The following is a 24,601-nucleotide window of genomic DNA, read 5'->3' on the forward strand; positions in this document are numbered from 1 at the left end:
CAATGGTAAAAATGAGGGAATTGCATTAATCCTTTTTGCCCTTTTGGGGAAGAAAAAAAAAAAAGAAAAAGAAAAAAAAAAGAAGCTGTATTTAAAACCCAGTAGTTTTATCTGTAAGAAATCTTAAAATCTCTCAGAACACGTTAAGAACCAACACTGTGCTGAATAAATTAGTTAAATTCTAATGAAAAAGCACCAATTATTTCTTTGTTCAGATTTAAAGGTTATGGTGTAAATCATGATACCAATTCATCTGATTAGTTTTTAATAAAGGGTGTCAAAATATTTATTTTTTCATATTTGAAATGTGCCAAATACTCCTCTTTAAATACGTTTTCAGTGGCATAATTGCAGAATGATGACAAGCTATCCAATAAAATCGCAGATAAAGAGCTGTCCTAAAATATATGTTTTATACAGTATCTAATCATCAGATCTGTGTAACAGAAAATGTGGTAACTTTTCCAGCATACAAGCCTCTTCTGCCATTTATGGAACAAATGAAACACAAGACTTTATAGTCTTTATACAGACAATACAAGTTATTTTACACCAAAGTAGCATCAAATATATTGGCCACCTGAAAAAACACTGATTAGAAAGTAAACGTTAACACACTTGCATCTCATTTGCTTCTCTTTGCAAGTGTCCAAATAAGAGAACTATCACATATTTACTACGTCCAAACTAACAGCCCACATAGAAAATGAAAAACCTACATTACCAAAACACTATGGATAGTTTAAGCAACAGGGCTTACAAAAGATTATAACCATATTTTAAGAAGAAATTAACATTTTCATTGGTTTTCAATAGTTAACCACTAGGTATGTTCAGTGGAAAGGTTAAAAAAAAATAAAGACATTTTCAAGTCCCATATTTTCTACTTCTAGTATGAAGCAAATGGCGCTGGCGAATGCATGTTGAAATTAAGCTGCGGTAAGCATCATCACAGATCTGCTTCTTCACAGAGCTGCTTGTTCAAAAGTAATTTCCGGTCCTCAAGTCCTTGCTTTTCATCAGGTGTCCTCTGTTTAATTATTACTTAGAAAACATGTTTCATAATTGCAGGAAATAATTTCAACAATGAACACACTGGTTTTCCTACTGTCTTCAAGAGTAGTTTCATAGCTTCATATCCCCCCCCTTTTCAATCTCTGATTAGGATATTTTTTTCTTTTCTTTGGTGTTTTTTGGTTTTTGTTGCTTTTTTAGACTGTTGGATTCTCAGGTACTTTGTCTATTTGTCCAATATGACTCTTTCTAGTGATGGACCTGGATAAACCACTTTTTCCATTTTTATCTCACTTATTTGCATAGAATTTAAGTGTGGCATTAGGATTCATCAGCTAATATCTCAAATTAGCCAATATATTCCAAAGTGATGCAGACAAGGCATACTGTGATTGAACTTCTGAGCTTGTTGTTAAATGGAATTGTGGATGCTAAAATTTAACATGGATTTGAAGGGAAACCTGACAAATTTATAAGTGAGAATTTCTTGGAAGACCAGTAAATTCCTGAAATGGTACCTATCCCACGAAGTTCCTGGTTTGCATCTTTGGAGTTTGGGAAAATATTAAGGAGTATCATGCATGTTTTCCTTGCTCTTAAATTCTTTCTATTGCATCTGCTTCTGGCCATTGCTGGAGAGAAAATAATAGGCTAGAAGAAACACTGGTTTCAACTGGGTATGTACTCTTCTAAACTTTGCCCATATGTTAAGTACAACAAGCTATGCTAATCTGTACCTGTCCTTTGTTGATCTTTTCACTGAAATAACTGGACATAGAACATATTCAATCCAGTAAACTCACATGATATAACTTGTAAATTATTATTTTTGACCAATAAATAAGATCCCAAGTCTTCCCTTTGTTTTGGAGCAAAGGCATTAAAGGCCTGATGCATGTATGGCATGTAGAGATGATTGTGAATGGGATACACATTTTGATTTTTAAACGAACAACAAGACTATTAACAACTAAGAAAAAGGATAGCTAAATGTTCTTTCATCAAATAAGTGTTGAGATATGTCAAGCTGGAAGAGGTCTCTGGGGGACATCTGGTCCCTACTCAAAGCCAGCTTCAGAGTTCTTTTATGTTGCTCAGTCCAGTCAAGTTCTGCTTATCTCCAAGGCTGACACTTCCCTGGGCAACCTATTCCAAATTTTGATCCTCTTTTGTGATATGGTAAATTAAAACGCTTCATAAATGCACGTTGCTATGTTAAGCATTTGTATCTGTGGAACCATAGTTCATCCTCATTTCATGCACTACTGCCCAATATTTTAGGCTCAGGTGCCTTTTGGATTCAAGAAGCACAATATTAAGAAAGGCCATGACTATTTTACTACAGGTTGTAGTGGTATCCATTGAATTGCAAAGGATTTTAAGAACCTTCTGTTTTAGAATATGGGTTTATTTTGTGATTAGACTGCTCTAGCTACATCTTTCCTTGCACTCTTTTTCCTCTCCTTCTCTGTAGTTGTAGTCCCACCTTGTGTTCACCTCTTGTGCCGCCCCTGCAGTCTTACACATAATATTCCGTTTCTCTGTCAGCTTGTGTGTCTTATCTTGATCTTGTGTTTCCCACCCCCACTACTTCTCTTCACAAGCATCTCCTTGAAATTTTCTTAACATCTTCTCTACATGTTGCAGATCAGAATGTTTCCTCCTCTATAACGATATGGTGCCAATGAGAGGAATAAATGCATGGTTTCACATCTTTCTGATCCAGTGCCCAGAACCACAATGCTCCTTGCTATCAAAAATTGCTGAACGACAGTATGGTGCTAAAGTCACGCATTTCTATTAGTAAAAATGCAATCTGCTCATATTTTGGCCAAAAACTTCTAAAAAATCTGCTATGTGAAAACAATGATTTTCAGAAGCTTGTAAACTGGATGAATTCTGTGAAAATTTTTCATTGAGAGAGCAAGTTCTCTTGCCAATTTATAAATTCCTGCATGAAAGCATAAAGATCCTTGGCTAAAATCCCTTTTTCCACCCTGAAACAAAAACTGTTCTGAACAGAAACTATCTATTCTGTTTCTATGAAAAGGCAACAGCAAACTGTAGACACAGAATAAATAACATCACTAGACTCCACTCTGATTTCACTTTCTCTTGCCTTTTTAAATTTAAAACGTACCTTATTACATAACATCTAGCAATACTTTAACAATTAGACGGTGTAGATTTCTTCAACATGTATTTCCTTCTTCTGTAACTACAAACTAAAGACGTTGAGAAACTTCAAAGTTTAAAAAGAAGCCATCTCGTGAGCCATTATTACTTGTGATCCTTAGCACAAGACTCCTAATGTGGTTTAGATCCACAAAACTAAAAGACTCAAGGTATCAGCAAGACCACCAGGACCCACTATTTGAGGAGCATCGCAACTTCTTCCTTATAAATTAAGAACCAGTAAGAAGCTGCTCCATTCCCCTTCTGTCTGATAGCAGAAAATGTGACAGAAGAGTTGTCAGCACTTTCAACAGCTTTAAAATTATGAAGAACAGTTTTCAAAGCCTTCCAAATAGTGAACACGAGGAAGCATTAAAAGAGGAAAGAAAAGAAAAACATCAAATATGTTTTAGGCACGTAAGAAATAAGAAGTATTGCTGGCCTTCAATGCATGCCTTTAATACATCATTTTACTCCGATTTTCCCAAAACACAGAAACACCAAGGAACTCATTATTAGTGTCCAAAGCCACCTCCCAAACATTTTAATTTGTAGTCAAAGCACTTCGTTGTATTACTAGCAATAAAACTCTGGCGTTACCAACAGTATTAGTATTTCTTTATCACTTAGCTAAAAATCTTATCTATTAGGCAAAATACAAAGCAGATACTTCCGTGACAAGATAGCGTATCCTTGTGGAATGAAAGTTAAATTGGTGGCATAAAAACAGTTGCTCTTATTCTTTTAGCATATGTTTAGTAAATAATACTAACACACTAATATTAGCCACTGTCTCCTTCTCCAGTTATATTTCAATTTAATAACTTTTGGATTGTGCACAGATTTTTAAAACACTCCTATAGTCTTATTGGAACCAACAGCCATTTCAGGCTCATACAACATTGGAATAATAATAATGCAAGAGAACAAACAAGTGTTTTGTTATTTATTCAATAAGACCACATTATTTTGCATTCATATATCTTGCAGTAGAAATTTAGGATTATGTCACTTAGACCCAATTTATGCATCAAAACTAGTATCTGGGAGCAGAAAAAACTTCACCAAGGAGTCACAGCTCAGTGCATGCAAAGACATCCCAGAAGGATGATCAAATTTGGAAAGTGTGTGTCATTTCTCATCATGACAGAAGATCTAACAGATCTAGCAGAACAAAAAGATTCAGTGAGATCTCTTCCCTTTGAGCATAGATCTATTAGCCAACATTTGCAACATTTACACGAAACACAAAAGAACTCACAATGTCTGCCTTCTAGGAAATTCACTTCAAGTTCTACGCGTTTAAATTTAAATGATACGGGATCAGTTCTACGCGTTTAAATTTAAATGATATGGGATCAGCGTAAGAGGCAAATCACTTCCTTTCCACCCCCCTCCCCATGTCCCCTGTTGCTGACTGGGTTTACAGAGGTTTCAAACCATCTTAACAGTACCATATCAACAAGCGATCATGTAAAAATTTTCTGTCAGGGTCTTGGATCCTAAAAATGCTCTGTCTTGTAAACAGTACATGTGCGACCTACTTCAAGGAAACAAGGACATTTACTCATTTGAGTACTGAACAGGATCACACAGGACTTGCTGGATTCATTACTACATAATTTAAGGGTTAATAAAAAAAAAAATCCACCATTTTTCTTTTAGCACATGAAACAATACAGCCATTTCTGATAGCAGGACACAGTTTTGAACTTAAAGACTACCACCCTGAATTGAACTTCTGCAAATCAAATTCTTAGGATTTGGGGGATTTATTTATTTATTTGAACTATGCAGTGATAAAAAAAATTCCTAAATTTAGTCTACTGATATTGTCCTTTACATCACCAATGCAGAGCTGCTGCTTTTCATCAGGGCCATGATATTTAATTTTGTGTTTGAGTAGGTGGGAATACATTGAGAGCTATAAAACCTAAATGCCAATCTACTTTTTTGAACAACAGAATGTTCACAAATTCATAATTCTTCTACCCTTCATATCATGTGGTAAGAAGTAGATTTTTTAGTTTAAATATGCATTACCTTAAATGGAAGAACTAGAATTATAATCAGTTAGGAAAAGCTTATAAATGGAAAGAAGTTCTATGCAAAAATATTAAGGGTTTAAATAGATTCCTAAACATCAATGCACCTTGGTAAATAGCCAGGATATGAAAAGTGGTTCTGCAGTCCTCAGAAAAATTGTTAAGTAAGTTAATTTTAAAGAATTAACTTTATCACAGTAATCAACACATAAAGCAAACTGGTTACTTAATTTGATAACACTAAATACATTACAGATGCATTCTTCTACTTCTAATAATTTCTGTCATTTCTTGGTAATGAAAGAATTTAGTCATTTATCTTCACCAATGCTTATGGCACAGAAACTTTACTGAATCCAGTTCTAAACCGTTTGACTGAAATTAACAGGCATTATTTCTATGTCTTCAACAGGTCAGAGGATTAACTACCTTAATCTCCACCTTTAGAAAGAAACCACAGCCTGCCTAGAAAGTAACTGCTAGTAATGAATAACTGGCAATGATAAATTGAAAAGAATCACGCTATAATTCTTTTCTGTTCATGTAGATCTCACAGGAATCACTGAGAAAAATGTAAACACTTAACATGAAGCCCCCAAAGACATACCAATTATGCTTAATTAGCGGGGGGGGGGGGGGGGGGGGAGGGGAGAGACTGTTTAAAAATCATCCTGCCCCCTAAATTAAGACACAGTAGTTAAAACTTATCTTGATCCCAGATGAGGGCTACTCTATTTCAGTAAAAGCTGTATCGTGCTACATTCAAAAGCATACTTTTTTTTTTTTTAGTGATGGCTACCTGGCAATTTTATCAAAGTCTGTTCAGCAACTCCTGTTCCAGCTCTGCCAGATCAGCGAGACAGAGTATCTCATTTTCACAGTTGGACATCTGCGTACCTCCGCAAATCCTCCTCAAGAGCAAGACAGGACGTGCTACGTGGGACACGCTACGCAGACAGGACCCTCGTAAGATCCCAGCAAAGCTTATCATCACAATTTAAATAACAGTTTGCTGTTTGAGTGCTGGACTAGACAAGGCACAGTCGTGCTCATATTGCATAGGCTATGTTTGATGCTAGCAGAAATGTGAAAGATCAGAGTAAAACCATTCTCCAAACACTTCTCAAAAAAACCCAATCAAACCCCGATATATTTGTAAGTAGTTTAGTAGTTTCTGCTCCTTCAGCTCTATACTAGCCTGCAAATCAAACAGGAGTCACCTGAAACACGAGTCTGACTTCCGATCTTCTCAAACACACATAACTCCACACCACCTCCTCTCTCAGAATCCAGACTCTCAGAAGAATCCAAACTGAATCAGCATGTTTAACAGTTACTGCAAGTCAAATATGTTTGCTATCGAAAACACTGAATGAAAAGAGAGATATTCATCCGGGATGGACACATAGAGGAACTCTTTCTATAAAGGAAAGCCAGATGCACTCCAACAAATTCTCCACTACTGTTAAAACCTATACTTAGCTTATCCTTTTTTTTACTGTAGACTTTAATTGGTTTTAAGGTTTCACTCATTATTTTATTACTTGTAGAAGAACTACAGTTGATAAATAAACAGTTTCCAACTGTTATAAACTGTTATATTTTTAATCATGAGGGGACTTTTTACTATCTTCAGGTTTTCGTTCCTCCTTAAATGGCAAGCAATGTCATGTACGCAACTTTACTATTTTTAATCGGTTTTTCTCCTTATTGAGTAAAAAAGAAAAAATAGTAATTTTTCTCTTACAATTTTAAACAGATCTCAAGAATCCTTATTTCCAAGAGAAAGCCAAAAGTTTTCAGAGAATTGAGGTCCTCCCTTCCTCTTCTTGCCCAATAATGCGCTTGTCTTATAAAGGCGTTATTTTAACATGTTAAAATTTTCTCCCAAGATTCAGTCAGAGTTTGTTTTATTTTAAGATAAACGAGAAAACCAGCGTAGCAACCCACACATTTAAAACCCTGATCCTATTTTGACGTAACAATAATTTCCAACACGTGCTTAAGATTCATTAAGAAATATTTTCCTAAGAATGTAAAATAGGAAGAAACTTTATAAGAGTTGTTTTGCCTTCTAAAACCCTTACTAGCTATGGGATTTAATTTTGTTCTCTAAATGAAACAAATTTTATTAATCACACAATTTTTTTTAACTACCTTTGAAAACACAAGTATAGCCATTCTATAGTAAATATTCTTCTTATATAAAACCAATAGTTACATTTGCATAGAAAAAAGTCTGGTAAGATTATTCTTTAAAAAAAAAACCAAAAAACCAAGGCCTTCTTGCAATTACTGCTGTTCAAAACCACTGTAGTATATTCTTTGCTAAACAGTTAACATTTTATGTATTTATATAAATAATAAGAAGTAATGCTAACACAACACATGAAGCTGTTTGGATACAAAAATGAAGTATGTGGATGCCTCAAAGCATTTGATTTACTGCTCTCCATCAAATTACATAGAAATTCTGTAAAATCTGTAATATGTGGCTCTATAAGATGCTCTTCGCTGCTTTTTAACAGGATCTGACTGCTAAATCTTTAGGTATGTGTCCCACATAGTTAAAGCAATACCTGGCAGCACAATTAAATTAATACAGTGCTACTGGGGCATTAGCTGATTAGAGTGGTAAACAATGGGGAGGCAAACCTTCACAGCTCAATGTAAAAATTATGAAAAGTTAACCATACTTAATTAAATTTGAGTCACTCTACCAGTTTCAGTGTACTTTGGATCAAGCACAGATACCATGGTTAAAAACAGTTTGAGAAACGTCTGTTTCTCAGTTGATGCTGTCTCATGAAATCTTGAAAACTGATCCTAACTGATGTGCCCAGCTAAGCATTTCACGAAGACTGAAAACTGAATGCAGAAGCATAAACCAAAGGTACCAGTTTATTTCACTTTTCTGATTAAAAACAATAAAAATCTGGGAACTACATATTATAACATACAGATGATATTTTGGCAGGTTTTGTTAATTATCCAAAAGAATGAATAAAAAGCATACTAAGGTCAATTCGCATAAAGCTTCAGAAAACTGACACTGACCTAGCTAAACAACACTGTATAAGTTTTCCGATTAGACAGACAGGCAAAGCGTCTGTTACAGAACATAAGCGAATTCAGAAACACGAAAGTGAAATCGACTCTGGAAGTACACATCCAAAATCCCACTTTTAACAAGATGGAGAAGAAAAGAAAAGGAAGCACTATACAGGGTGCTAAGGAGTATTATGAGCAGCATTCATACGCCAACCCATAACCAGAAAAGAAAGAAATTAGCCCATGAAGGTTCAGGTTAAGAATCAAGTTGAGTTTAGAGCCGTAACCTTTATACTATAGGATAACTTCTCAAGGAAGTTGTTTACTTTGAACACGTAAGAAAAGCACCGATATCTAAAAAAAGAAAATTAAAGTGCAGAGAAATGGGCTTATTAAAAGAACATTCATTTTTGCTTCATGTACATGAAAATATACATATGTATACGAGACATTTAACTTTGGAGAGATATGCCAGCTAATATTTTTGTTACCGCAAAAAGAGCACGGATTTAAAAAATAAAAATCAGACTGTAGCTAAGATTTCCATTTCAAGTCCCGACTGACATACTTAACATTGGAAATTACACAGTTTCCTTTAAAAGTATTCAGGAGAACTAGATTAGCACTAGAGTCAGAAGACATGCCACCTACTGAATCCCTTGGAGCCTTCTAACATGTAACATCTTTTGAAAGCTCCTTACCCCAAGGCATCCACCCAGCTTGACCCAGCTGAGTCCGCAGAATTTTTAAGAGGGCAGATTGAATTGATATGACTGAAGACTACAAAGTGCTTAGAATACAAATTTTCCAATATGCACTTTACTTTTGATACATGTGATATCTACAAGAATATTCACTTGCTAACAAGCTCATTAAGCTTCCAGTTTCTTCCTATGCAGTTTATCAAGCACTCTGTATTGAAGATACATGCCAAATTGATAAAGACAGCATTTATAATATCAGATAAACTTAATTTGGAGTCAGAACTGATTACAACACTAGATGAAAGATACCTTGGTCTTGTCTATGCTTCAGAGAAAGTACAAAATAGTTTAGGATATGAATTTATAATAATTCCTTTCAAAAGGACAGTCCTACCATGGTTTTATCTAAAGAGAAAACACAGCATTCTTGTTCCTGAATGAGAGAGTCCACACATGGACTTAATCAGGAAGAATTTTGTGTAGGCAGTGGAGGAGAACGTTTTATTATCAGTAAGCAATTTTCATTTTAATCAAGGATTTACAGTCCAAAGAGAAGTAAGACGACATTTTAATCTACTTACCCAATTTTTGTTTTCTCTTTAATTTTGGATGAGGAACCAGTTTTCGGTTTTTTGCTCTCCTTGTCCTTTGGTTTGGATTTAACTTTTCTACCCTTCTTTTCCTCTTTTCCTTCAGCTGAAACACTGGGGAAGTTTTCAGGACTCATTACTCGTGGAATGTTTCTCTCCCCTCTCTCTTTTGCTTTTGCAATTGCTTCAGATATTATACGATTTGCCTTCTCTTGTTTACTTTCCGAGTCTGCTTTTTTCTTCTGCTTCTTTTCAGACATTGCCCTCACCTGGGTATTCTGCAACTTAGTATATGATCCTGAACCATCAGTCTTCTTGGAGGAAGGAGGCTGTAGCACAAGACAAAAAATAAATAATATCACCTTATTTTAAGAACATAAATATTTCTTGAAAGAAAAAGTGCAAATGTTTTTGATCTGGATATGCATTTTAAAAAAACTAAACTGGCAGGGACTCACGCAGACACAAAAAAGAAGGAATTCTGTTTATACCACAGAATGGCGTGGGTTTTAGAATAACTACATCAACTGTGGGTTTCAAACAACCAATCCACATACTGAAAAATCAGTAAAAAAATATCTTTCTAAAAATCCTCTCAGCCTTATTTCCACCTCTGTAGTTAGACACACCGATCCTGAATCTTTCAAGCATTCCCATACATTCGGCGCACAGCTGCAACATCTCCAATAAACATTCTTCTCATAAAATCTGAAAGAGCAAAGAACTGCCGAAGGTAACAGCATCAGTATTTCGCCTTTGGTAAGATACCAGGACCACAGATACCTTAAAGCAGACAAAAGATCTACAAGACTAACTCAGTGCTAAACAGAACAGATGCTCGAACAAAATCAAGATTAAAAAGCAGAGAAAAGATAAAACGAAAACTAAAATTACACAGCTCTATATTCATAAGAAGATCAGAAAGCAGTACTACTTCTATTTAGATCAACATAAGGTCAGTGCCCGAGATAGAAAATGTAACTTGTTTTTATTGTCAGGTTTTTAATCACCATTTCGCAGACGCAGAATTGTTGACACTAAGAATGCAATATTCAGCTTATCAGCCTCTCTTTAAACAGGCTAGAAGACATGGTTTTGCTTTCCTCCCCTCCCCCCTTCCCCTTTGAGGAATGGAAAGAATTTCCTATTCAAACAGACAAAAACCCCAGCAGATAACAGTTATGTTACATTCTCACCCGTAAATGCGCCTCTGCCTACAGCATGAAGAAAAGCCACCAGGAATTTCCGAACACATTTTCTGGGCAAATCCAGTGCACCTCACTGGATACATTTTCTATACGTGCCTCGTCAAAGGCTTAACGGCAGCGCTGCAGCTCCGGGAAGGAGGCAGGGTTCGGGATCACTCTCCAAAATGCCACCTTAAGGCCTACAGGCTATAACAAATAACCAGGACTCGAGAAAACAGCAACAAGCTCAAGATGGCGATGCAGCACGGCTCCCGCAGCAGCAGCCAGTAATAAGGAAGGTTATTCAATCCCATTAGCCTTTTAGCCCAAAGAACCCCTCCTCCTCCCACTCATTCAGGCTTTCACTTACCCTTCCTCTTGGCCTCTTCACTGAAGACATTTTTGGCGTCAGACAAAGGCTTGCCCTCTGCTTTTTTCAGCACCCCAGGCAGTGCTCAAGAGAAAAGCATTGAAAGAAGATTGCTAAATGGCCTATTTAGCGAGCTGCAGCCACGATATGCACAACCCTCCACAAACACACACTGGGATTTATCAACATATTCCTCCCTTGGCAAGTACACATCCACGGCTCCTCCAGCTCAGGTACGGCAAGGGCTGCCCGCCTCCCCTCCAGAGCGGGGTTTCAACAACAGCTGTAAGCAGATAGCCAGATTCCAACAAAGCACAGAAAGAAATGAATGCACAAAGCATCAAAATGCATCAGCATGAATATTAGAGATGTCGTTAAAAATACTGACTCCTTCTGCGGAAGTAGGCCAGCAGATGGTGCTACCCGTTATTATTCCATTAGACTCTGCAGTTTAACCCCCAACGGACTGCTCTTCCCTACATGTGGTACGGGCATTAACCCTTACTCTTCCCCCTCCTGCAGTACTGCCGCCCACGGTTCTTCTCCTGGATGGAAAATCGTGGGAACTACGCGTTTTTCCGGCGTAGACTTCCATTCGGGGCACCGCTGCGGTTCCAGTTCTCGAATCGAAACGGGGATGGCACGGGGGGGACGCAGACTAAAATTGGAGTCTGGGGCCTCAAACATATTTTCCTCTCAATATACTTTAAATTATTTTTTTTTTTTTTTTACATTGAATTCATTACTATAAGCTAGCAACAGTGATTGTATAACCATTTGCTTACAGGCTTCCCTGCTTCCCACAGAAAATGGAAGAACTCCTTAACTTGATTTTATCCCTCTTCTCCCTGCCCAGACCTACGGGACGCTTTGCGGTGCAGATCTCCTCAATTACATGGGACACGGCTACATGGTAAACTCCTTTTCATTCCAAGGTTGTTTTAAAGCGCTATTTTAAAAGATCAGACAAGTTTTTAAATACGTATTGTCAACACATCAAATAAAACCGAAAAGAAGATATCATCGGGTGTTTTTGAAAGGTTATTAAAAAAACGAGAAGCTTTTGACAGCATAGGTCCATCGTAGCAATACCCTTTATTCTCAGAAGCCCATTAAAGAAGAATGAAGAAAGATCAGGATTTGACTTCTGTTTTGCTAAATATATGTTTATACTTTTATTTTGTGATACATGTGGTTTTCCATAGAAAATTTAAAATACTCCAAGGACTCCAAGACCATTAAGATTAGGCCTTCCACTTAATCAGAATTTCGCTTCTGTTTTTAAGATTCATTTCAAAATGAAGCTCATTGTCCATTGAAAATACTAGTGGTACCAATACATTAAACAGATTCTTTTCTTAACAATACCACTTAAATTCAAAGATATTTCTGTAAATATGCAGCTTAATCACAAGGACAACTATTAAATTTTAATTTTACTTTTTGCAAACTCTAGCCAAGATGCTTCTATGTTATAGTTACAGTATCTACAACAAATTGCAGTGATTTATCTTTTAGGGTTATTATTTCATAACTTAGTAAAAATGCTAAATAATGTACTATTTTGCATTTTGAGATAAGCTGAACAAACAAAAAAAATATTACTAATGTACTCTTGGTATAACTTCAGCTCTAAACCAAATGCTACTAAAGCCAGTATGGTTAGAAGATTTTTAAAAGAAATTGGTACATTTTTGAACATTCCTGGGCCAGAAAAAAACAAAACAAAACAAAAAATGCCTGATAATTAAGTGGGCAATATAGGAACGGTGGCTTTTTCATAATTCTTTTGCAATAATCTTCCTAGATATTGTATTACTTTTAAAAGAAAGTTTCTTATGCTACATTTCCTCAGAGCTCAAAGCTGCTTCCCAAGTTATTCCTCAATAACTTTTACTACTTTCTTACTGTAGAATTGTGAATATGCTGGATGAGGCTACCGTATGTTTTAATTCCTCAGGCTGACCCTCTGCTTCTTGCTCTATACTATTGCTTCTGTTTATAAGTAGTCTTGCACTGCACCAACAGTAAGCTATTTGTTAGAAAACCGAGAACGTATTTTTTTAATTTTACTATGACATTTTTAACCATATGGAAATGACATTCATGAAGAGGCAGGAAGGCACCAGCCAGCCATTCTAAGCTAAATAAAGCTGTAACGAAACCTTCATCAAGGAATCCACCATTGTCACCAAAACTGGAAAGCAACACAAGTGTTTTGAGATTAGAAGAAGAACCAGAACGGTGCTTGCACTACGGAGTGCAATATCTGCGTGCACTTAGCAACTAAAGCAACAAAAATCATGTAATTCAGCAGAGGTCTTTTATTCCGACAAATCATTTCATGCTTCCAAAAAATGTGTGGCTATAAACAGTTAAAGTTATAAATCATCATGCACACCGAAAACAATTTCAAAAGCTACATAGCATCTACAACAAAATGGACAAAGCGTTTTGCCAAGCCAAAAATACCCCTCCCCCTTACTGAGGGGGAACACAGAACAAACATCCTGAAGGAACATATCCTTTTGCCAATGGCTTACAAACCTATTCCGTCTATCAGCATTAAGAAAGAAATTCTTAACTGACAAACATACAGGAGAAGGTGGAAAGGAAGACCCTGAGGCAGCCACGTATTTAAAAACTGAAGATTTTATTTGGAAAAATATATTTTTACTTTTCATGGTTGCGAAGATAATCATCCAAATATAACTGAACGTAAACCCATGCAATGTTGTCTTGAGCCTGCACAGAGAGAGCTCCAGGGTATCTGCTGCTGCTAATAGCTTTGCCAAGCAGCAGCCGAGTGCAATGAACAAGCCTCCTGTCAGCTCCCCGCTGCTCCCTGCAATCCTGTGGGCAGCAGGGGAACTGGCAGGAATCATGTCAACTCCGTGCTACTGCTGCTGCCTGCAAGAGCCATAAACAGCAGCAGGTATAGCCCATACTGCTGTTCACATGGAAGAGCTAGCCCTAAAAAATACTAAGGGTGGAACAAATAAGACAACAGCTGTAGACTTCCTCACATATGCCCTGATTCACAACAGCCAGGGGAGCATCTTCTCTTCGGCAATATTCAAAAGAATTTGACATGCTGTCTTGCAGTAGTAGAAGGTACACTACACATGTCTGAATGATATCTTAATTAAAACTGATGTAAAAGCAATCAAGTTACCAGACAGTATCGAGAGACAGAATCATGACAGCAGCCTTCCCAATAGCTAGCAGTACTCTGCCGAGTAGGCTTTTCATAGAAAGGCATTTCTCCAACATTTTGTTGTGGGTTGCGTAGGACATGCATTTGAAGATCTTCACTGGCATAACAGTACTTCCCACAACAAGGACAAATCACTGTCCTCAATGCTTACAGACATTGGATTTTTCCCCCTGAAGGCCTAAACTCATTTTCATTTGCTCCACAACAACCGATAGCTTCTTCACATCCTCTGCATATCACTACAAAGGAAGCTGCAAGAAGAAATTAAGTTTAACATAGAAAAAAACTTCTATCTCCTAGAAAACCCTCCCAAATCCTGCCTTATCTGTTCCATAATTAAAACATTGCTTCTACTGTAAGAACACCTTTCTTATAGTAGGTGTGGCCATTCGTGGTAGGGGAATATTACTTTTGATTCTGTGTGTGCACAGAATCTTTAAGACTAAATATTTCTCCTGAGTGGCATCCATTCTTGATATGCTCTACGGACTGGTAATGCCTTTCCCTGGAATTTTAATGAATCACACATTCCTGATTTAATTATATAAAGCACTTTTTTAAATAATGATTTTCACGTATGGATCTACTTACCCAAACACTAGCTACCACTAAATTATGACCCCAGCTAGACTAACAGTAGAAAGCTAAGGTTCACATTTGCAATGCCTTGAATGCTGCTTCTGCTTCCACTGGCAGTAGTACACACCTGCAGGAAGATGCACATACTAAGTACCATCTGCCTCAAGAGCATAATGAGTTCTTGCTAGTCTACCAGGTCCTTAGGAAAATCGAGATGACCTTGACATCAACTGCACTGAAAGCAGCTAAAATTAGCCACCTGGAAACCTGATCTTCATGCATTACCACATCATCTTTGTCCATGTTTATTACTAAACAAGGAATCCCTTTGTGCATGTAAAGTCACCAAAATAGTATCAATATCACAACCGTAATACAAATAAATGAATCCCATAACTCATGATAATCAATAGTTTGGGGGTTTTTGTCCAAATTAGCTTCTCATTTTTTCACATTATAATCACGTCAAAATTTGAAAACTGCAGTTGCTTTTAAGCTGGTACAGTGAAAAATCTTAAAAGAATATCCATTCATCATTTTAATTATAAAATCATATTTAGGAATGCAACTTTGAAAAAAATGCATCAACTCAACTCAGTGACTTCTGAATTCCATTCTAGTACTCTGAACTTTTTTCCTCTAGAATAGTCTTAATAAGTAACTCTTCTAGTGATTTTTAATGGTGGTTTTATAATCAAAAAGGGTATGTATTAAAAAAAAAGAAAGATATGAACTCACACCCTTGACAGAGCCAATCTGTAGAAGATTCCTTACAATATGAATGTGTCACCCCCCCTGCATGCAGAAAAGAGTCTCTTTTCCTGAATGCCAATCCCAGCAAAAGAAGTGGTTTTCTTTAAATCATACAGTGCAATAAGATTTCCATGGTTAATCGAGCTACTTCTGCACAACTGATGGGAAGATCACCTAAACATGCAACAGGGTTTCTTTTCGCCAGAAAAATGCCCTTTTTCCCCCTTCAGAGTTCCTTCTGAATTGCTTTTTATTTTCTTGTTCAACAGTTGCCCCACACCATCTGTTAGGATTGCTTTACAAAGCCAAGAGCACTGGCAAATGAAGATCCATGGGGTTCTATCATTTTTCCATTCTCTTGGGTACGTATATGGAACTATTAAGAGAGCCAATGAAGCATTCCAAATTGTGGTTCTTTCAATACGCTGATAATATTGCCCTTTTTTCTTGCTTATTATCATCGCTAATGAATGTCTCAGTGTTTAAGGGATACAGAATCTCAAGACATACATCTGTGAACCCTAATCCAAATTAAAATAGACCTGTTACAGACAGATTAAAAAAAGGAAAAAGATACAGGGGAAAAAAATCCCTACCTTTTCCATCTTCCGTATTTGTTACCCGTAATGTTGATAATGGAATAGCTAACAACTACAGCAACGTGGCCGGGCAACAGTTTTTATCTGTATAATAGTCACTTCAGAATGTAAATTTGGTTACTGTGATTTGTACCTCACAAGGCATTTAACACCAAGCTTACGACCAAATTTTAAATTTATGTGGAAATGAAAACATTAATGTAAAGGTCAGTAACCTTAAACTACTCATGTTTCCAAGATTAAAAAAGCTCCTGCTTTGCATGTCACACACTCTCTACGTAGGGTGTTGTTTCTCATCTAAATGCTACAGAACCTAGTAATACATATCACTAATCGCGTCTCACCACTTTTACAGCTAAGATACCATAGCTGTGATTAGTAGCAGCTTCTTAACCAGTAAGCCTCTGATTTACCCTATGATTCATTGGGAGAAAAATCAAGCCACTGTCCAATGTAACCAGATGCTGCTAACCTGGGCATGATGCAAAAGCAGCATCGGATATTAGAGGAAGAGTCTACAACATGCATAAGCTTCCATTTGGAAGGTTTTCTTTGAAGACAGTTTTTAGGGCCTCAGTGCCAAATATAGTTAAATTGTTTTTCTGAATATTTAGTAGTGGTATAAAAACTGTGTGCAACTTTCACTGTAATTCTTCAAGTAGGTACTGTGTAATGGAGCATATTAAATTGCCAGGAAATGAAAGAAATCGAGAACTTCATCCTGCTTGCTCTGCCAGCCTACAGCATTGGATGTGTGTCAGTTTTCAGTGGCTTGGTGTTCAGTGCCCATCATGTACCCGCTTCTCTTTGGTTCTAGTCTGTAATGGCGAACGCAGCTATTTGAAAAATGGCATACAATACCAATAAAATGTACTGCCTCAGCGAAATTTCTCAGGTGCTGTTTTTCACATGGAGAACTAGTAACACTGAGTACTTGTATTAATCTGAGCCTGATGCAGTGCATATCTTTTGTTCCACCCATGGGGTGTGGTCCCCACTAGAAGTACCACTACACTTAACATGAGAAAACTGTGGGCTCTGATATATGGAAAAAAAATGTAATGATCATATTCAAGTCAACTGGCACTGTGGATGCACAATAGATTTGAATTACTAGGCTCAGGGGACATGCCATATCTCTACAGATTTTCTGAACCCTTTAATACCTATCCTAAGGGTCAAAATGTTTCAGGAAAAAAGCTCTACTACTGTTTCTTTCTTGCAGTCTTGACCGATCTTACCTGACAATTTTCACAATTATTTGACTCCTTAAAAAAAAGAGTTGACTTAACTCAATAATCTATAAAAGGAAAGTCAGGTTTCAGTTCACTGTTTGAAACAAGTCCTGTGCAAGCATCTGGAAATAAATCTGTAAGATACTTTGCCAAATACTTATGGGCAAAAAAATAACACAGATCTTTTTAAGAAGACTAGTCATTAGAGTTCAAAACCCCCAGATAAAGCCCTACAAATATACTGATACACTGAAATCTCACATCATCAAAGATATTCTTAGAAGGTACAGGTACGAGTTGGCTTTTCCGGAACACACCCCTGTTTTTACAATAGGAAAACTTTTATTTAACAGCTAAAGCCAGATAGCTGCTATAACCATGGGGAGTGGAATGCTGCAAAGCAGCAAAAGAGAACAGCTCTCCCCAATGTTTTTTTAATGACCTTTTATACTCCAGAAAAATACAACATTAACTGAAACTGTACTAATTTCTAGCCTTTCATCACTGAACAAATGTTGCTTAAAGTAATCTCTCACACCAGTAAGTGGTGATTCAAGAACCTGCTGAGTAACAATATTGGAGAAAAATCAGAATAAGCTGTTAACTTTGTTCTTTTGTGTAGGTAACCTCGCATTCCCTCACAAGATTAAATTCAGTTTATTTTTGCATTATATTTTAAATCCAAAGTAAGAGGACTCCCTGAACAGATACTAAATGTAAATATAAAGTGCAGTGAGGGATGCTAAAAATAATTTTTACTGTACTTAAAGATCTAAGCTTTTCTTTAGACCAAACTACTGAGACAGGTCTTTTTTTTTGAATGCCTCTCTGATTTCAAAAAGGAAGAAAAAACTCATGTTTCTCCCTTCAAAAAAAAAAAAAAACCAATAAGAAGATACTCTATTTCCTAACTTCAAGATTGATAAAGAGAAAACAAAATCACCTCACAAAATGGAAGCAAACAACAGGAAATCCCTAAATGACTTTTGGCTGGACCAAGTTTGGGTTCTGTTCTCCTCCCCAAGGAGAGGGGAGTCCTTGTTTCAGACATTTTCCTGGGGTTATTTAAGGCTTTGGAAAAAAAAAAAAGAGAAATAGTACACAAATATTTACTATAAAACTGAAAAAACAAACACCACCAAAAAAAATTTCATACACACCTAAAAAATTAATTATTCCGTAACAGAATAATTCAGTATTCCGTCTTTCCAGTTTGCAAACATTAGATATCTTGAAAATATAACACATAGCAACAAAATGTACCAAGTATAAGCTTACTGTAGGCAAGATTTTCTAGTCCTCCTGCTACTATATGCTTAATTTTTAAAAAGCAGATGTAGCAGTGATATGAATAAAGAGGACAGACAAATGCCAATACCCGTACTGTGAACCACGTCATTGCTCTTCAGCTCTCTACAGAGCTCTGAATGGTAAAGTAGCAAAAAGAGTTCCGCAGACACCAGTGGACTTTTTCCTAATGTTCCTCAAGCTAAACCATCCCCACGCCAACTAAAAACCCATGCCAGCCTAGCAAACGCCACACATTTTGAAATTTAAAATAGCAGTGCAAAGTAGCAGCCCATTTCCCTCCCGAATTGGATGCTTCGTCACTGGATATAAGACATCTTCATGCGGTTATTACATTCAAGATTAACTTACCCAAGGATAACATGACATGGAGCTAAGTTTGTTGACTACGACTTCATCAAACCTCACTGGCTGTCCCAAGGAAACACATTATTAATACGTTCACCTGACTGGCCTCTTTCCCAAGTTGCTTGATATAAGACAAAACAGTAAGATACACTAAATGCTCCCCCAGCCCCCTAAGTGACAGAACAGTTGTCCCTCATAGAGCAAGGAACACTTCTGTCCCTTATTGTGAAGCCAGGCTTTAGTCAAAGAATGTATGATCATCAAAGACTTACAAGAAAGATTTAGCTTCAAAATATTCAGCTAGGTTGTTTTTCAGCTCTCAGGTTACCGTTATATATGCACATTAAACTACAGGGGACAGCTGTTTAATTTTTATGCAGCTTGCTTTTAAAAAAAACCCAAGGCTATACAACCATGCCATACAAGTCTGTGTGTTTATGCTTCCAAGCTCCTAGTAATTTCTAACCCATTGATCAAATTTAGTCAAATTAGGAGAACAGAAATCTCAGATGTCCCTACCACTTAACACGAAGCAGACGGACAGGTAGAGAAGAGAGATCTTCCTGAGTGAAATGAAACATGAGCTCAATCCTTCTTGGACCTCTGAGAATCCACATAAGATATTACCATTATGGTAACCACAAGCTGCTAAATCCAACCTTTTGACACTGCATAATCTACTCATTCTTTCTTTTCTCCCTACTTCCATATAGAGTCTCATCTGACAAAAGAAAACCTGAACAAAAGTTCTGCTAAAGCAATGCTAAACGGGCCTTCCTGTTACCTACCTCCTCCCCCCCTTCCCTCAAGGCATTCAAATGCATCAAAACCAAAGAACTGTGGAAATGCTATAGGGACCCCTATTTCTTCAAAAGATATTTTGACCACTTAGTCAAAATATCTTTTGAAGAAATATTAGTCATTAGACCACTTAGTCAAAATATCAGTCTTTTACACCTCCTGTTTTGTTATTCTTGTTTTAAATTCATGCTTAGTAGTGTCTACCATTGCCTTCTAACTTCCATATTTTTCCTTCATACCTGTGCATCTGAGCCTCTTAAATGTGCACCTACTGACAGGACTTCCATGGCAAATTACTACTTTATACAGGTTAAGAAATGGCTGAATAAATACTTTTAAAAAGGCAAATGCTGTGGAGTGCACTTGTCCATTTATGACAATATTTAAACTGTTGTTCCTCTATTGAAGTATTGTCTACACATATTCCCTAGCGTTAAATTATGATTGAAAAAGGAACTTTTCAATGTATAAATTAAAATGTATTAAGTTTGAAGTTTTGAGGAAATTGTGTATTCCCAGAAATGCAGGGTTTATCGCTCTTCCTCCTTCCAAAAAGTTTAATATAGGAAATTTAAAATTTAGCATAATATATCCTGAGAAGATTCCACTTACTGTACTTCCATTCTGATTACTTAAGCCTGTTTCAATTCTCTATGCATAATAAAAACAAAGAGAAGACTGCTCTAATAGTTTATATTTCTAACCATCGATTTCAGAAACTACTGCTTACTTTCTACACTTTTTTTTTCTTTTGATATTCTAAAGCTCCTCTCCTGGAAGAAAGACAAATTTGCAACTTTGGTTGTCTGAAGTCAGTAAGACAATTCACAGGCTCAGGTTTAAATGCAGAAACAAGTCTTTCAATATGACTGTCGAAGTAAAGCTTCTGAAACTTAATCTTTTTTACTGACACAAAGGAAATTAGTCTCTAATGGGAAAGATTCTTTCAGAAACTGCCCGTCTGCAAAGGCACAAGACCTATAATAACACAGCAGCTCACTTTAAGGCCTTATGAGTCACAAAAGGAAGTTAAGCATTAGCACTTTTCCAAAACTGCAAGCACGATCAAGAAGCAAAACACGCGGCCAAATAAAATCCAAGCCTGTATTTGCTTGGAAATACAGAACATTGGAATTCTGTAATCAGAATGCTACAAATAATAAATTCAAACCTGTAACAAGAAAAGATGAAAAAATACCTGAAATTAAATATACTCCATCCACAAAATAAGGCAAAAGAAAGAAGTGTTGCACACAGAATATATTGACCTTTTCAAGTTTCCCTTTTCACCACGACTTTTATTGCTGTTTTCTTAAAATATATGGGTTTTTAATAACAGCTCAAATAAACTCACACTAATCCACCGGAACTCTGTTGCTAACTTCAGCTTAGTACACAAATATTATTGAGTGAAACCACGAAGCAGATGCAGACTAGGAATTCAATAATCTAACTTTAAGGCAAACCAGCAACAAAAGCAACATACCATACCTGTATATACAACAGAATGCCAATAGTGACCCGAAGCATCGGAGTGCTATTGTCATCCAGACAGCAAAGTAATAACATCTATGTCAATGACCTGATACCAAAATAAATACAAACTGCAATGCACACCATGAAACAAATACTGTGAAAACTAAAGACATAATCGTGTTCGAACATTACAGCTATATGCAGTTGAAAACATACCATATCTATCATTTGCATGTATAAAATTACCTCACATTAAAAGTTGGAAAGGGGGAAGGGGGTAGAAAGAGGTGCACAAGCTCAATCTAAATAAATTAAAATCTATGTTTTTTCTACATTACTAGAAAGTATTTCACACTGAAGAAAGCCTAAAAACTGGCAGAACCAAGCGTGCAGCTTTTTCACCTGCCACTGTAGACTCAAGTTTGAGCTCACTGGGAAATACCAAGATACAGGACAATCTTTTCAACATGGTAGACACAGACAGAAGATTCTAAATAAAGGTTTTATTTTAGAAGCTGCATAAAGCTTTAAATTGTAAATAGCAGCTGAAATTTTGACTTTATTTTTAATGAAAAAAGAACATTTGAGTAACCTATACATGCCATACAAACTAGAGGGCATGAAGTGAAGTGTGTTGAGATAGCTTTTATCCAACCTCTTCACTGCACAACCAGCAATTTAAATAACATAAGCACTATTCAGATTTACAGTCTTCAGTAAACTTCCATATTATTTTAAAAGTATTCAGGTTGTAGCTACTGTTTTCTTTTCAAGTAGTTGTAATCAAGTAATTTTGTTTACCTTTAGACAGAAATTATCATTTACACAAGATGACAAAATCTCTAGAAATTGAGATTTTAATGTAAAACAACAAAGAATTGGCTGCAAAAAGTATGCAGAACAGAAAACAAAATTACAAAAAACTCCAAATTAAACTGAAAAAAGAGCTTTCCTCTTTGCGTTTTCTCATGTTGCTACCTGCTCACTCATGTTCTAAATGGCCACCACTTTTGTGTACCATCAAGAGAGTAATTTTCTCATGTGTTTCATTACCAGCTACAGAGGAACACCAGGAGACAAAAACCCACCTAAACTACCTCCAAAAAGAACAACACACAAGGAGCTTTTTATTCACCTTAATCCAAACACCGAAGATCAGCTTCAGGATGCCTATCCCATGCACCCTAAGAAACCAGCACAGCGTACATCTCTTACTTAGCAAGAAAAAGCAATGGGACCTTAATGGCAGCTGTTTCTTGTCAAAACAATTTCAGTTAAAGTGTTCTTTCTACACCTCTCATGGGAGTGGCCTTGTAAGAAAATATTTTTATAATTGAAAACAAAAACCCTTTCATCCTCATGAAGTTGCTACTGCCACTATTTCCTTACACTCTCCCCCTCGAGAACCTCTCCACTTGTTTTTTTGTCCCAGAGTCAGAAATCATTACAGTTGTGAAGGGCTGTAAACTGCAGAACCGTCCGTGGTCTACTTTCTGTACTCTTCTGCTACTTAAAGGAGTCACTTAACCTACTGAAGTGATGAAAGCGAAGGGCAAGCAGGCAAGAACTATGCAGAACTAGCATGAACCTGCCCATCTTTTGTCTCAACGCCTCCCTTATGCAATTACCTACAAAAAGGAAAGCTGGGCTAGGTCAGAGAAACAACCACAGATTAAACAAAACACAGAGATTCTCTTCCAGAACATATTTTAACAGCATGATCTCCCAAATGCTACTCCAATTTTGTAGTACATTGAGTGCAATGGTAAAACAAAATTCACTTAGAAGTGAAGCGAAGCAGCTTACTCAAAGTATGACAGCTCCTGGAACAATGTGCTGCAACTGGTCATTGTCTTGGTCAGCACCAGGAAATGATTCTATCATAATATTGGCAACCTCCTTTTAATTTTTTTTTTTTTTTAGTTTTTAAAAAACCTATGCATTTTCACTACTTGCTCATGGCAGAACAATGAAGTACTGTGAACGATGACAGACGTGAAAAAAAGATGATTTGAATCCATATTAATAGGGCAATACTGATCATGAACCACCTTTAAATCAAAACAGATTGCATATTCAGAAAGGCTAGCATGTAAGATCTCTATTTTTTCACTAGAAGCAGTTAAGTTTAAAAGTTTACTCAATCTCTGAATATGGCTTTTTTGTAGTATTCCTTGATACCCAACAGAGTAGCCAAAATGTTTTCAATGCTTGCAATTTTAATGAGACAAAAAAAATCAGTTCTTAACATACATTAAAATATACTGACAGACATTGGGAAAAGTAATTTATTTTTAACATCAACAGCTAGGGAGTCACTAATATCATTAATATCAGTACCGACTGTACAGCATATTTCCATTTAAATTAAAGGGGGGGCGTACCTCTTCCACTTCAATTCAACCCAACTTAAATATTTTTAAGTCAGCTTCAGTGAACTACTTTAACAGATTTATATGCCAGAATCTCCAATATAAAAGACTACTTTAGCATATATGCAAGCTTAATGAAACCACACCTGTTTAATCTAGTTTTCTCAATTAAATATTTCTGAATAAAATCCTCCCCCCTAATTGAGGAGGAAAACTAGATGCCTACAGAAAAGGAATTTATCAAAAAGAGGCAGTAGTTTGAAAATAGAGGTCACAGGTCAGAGGATACTACTGGGGACCAACAGGATTCAGTTTCAGGCAAAGGAAAAAACCAAAAGCAAGAAAACCCAAACCGTTTTTCCCCAAAAGTCTCTTAAAAATTTCTAGAGAAAGAACATACCATCCAGGAGCTTCACAGGGATAACCATTAGAAAAACAAAACAAAACAGCAGGAAGCATGAACTTTTGGTAGGGATCAAACTGAAAAAGTTGCAAGACAGGTCTCTAGAAACATAAACATAGCAATAATTTTTTATCTCAACTGAGTCTGACTATTAGCAGAAAAGGCAGGACTAGACCCAGTGTGAAGCTCAAGACAAGAGAAATCCTTATCAATTTCAATGGAGTTAAAGTCAACAGAAACTGCTATCAACATACAGCAGAACCACAGCCTGGTTAGAGACGGCAGTGGGCTGCCAAGGACATCCTCAAGCACAGCCAGGAGCAGGAGCACCTTCATACCTCTGTCCCCAAAAAGCAAGGTTGGGTCACCATTTC

The 24,601-nt window shown here is 36.6% G+C and overlaps 1 protein-coding gene across 1 annotated transcript in view; it reads right to left on the minus strand.

The window, feature by feature from the left end:
• CHD9 (chromodomain helicase DNA binding protein 9) overlaps positions 1-24,601 on the minus strand; it is a 101,296-nt gene that overhangs the window by 47,066 nt on the left and 29,629 nt on the right. Inside the window, exon 5 of the mRNA XM_087738668.1 lies at positions 9,571-9,908. Coding sequence (XP_087594794.1) covers positions 9,571-9,908 — 338 coding nt within the window. The remainder of the gene's footprint in view (positions 1-9,570; positions 9,909-24,601) is intronic.

This window comes from Nipponia nippon, unplaced genomic scaffold (genome assembly GCF_047370975.1).
Source record: "Nipponia nippon isolate SJK-2023a ecotype South Korea unplaced genomic scaffold, ASM4737097v1 scaffold_7, whole genome shotgun sequence".
Taxonomy (NCBI): Eukaryota; Metazoa; Chordata; class Aves; order Pelecaniformes; family Threskiornithidae; genus Nipponia; species Nipponia nippon.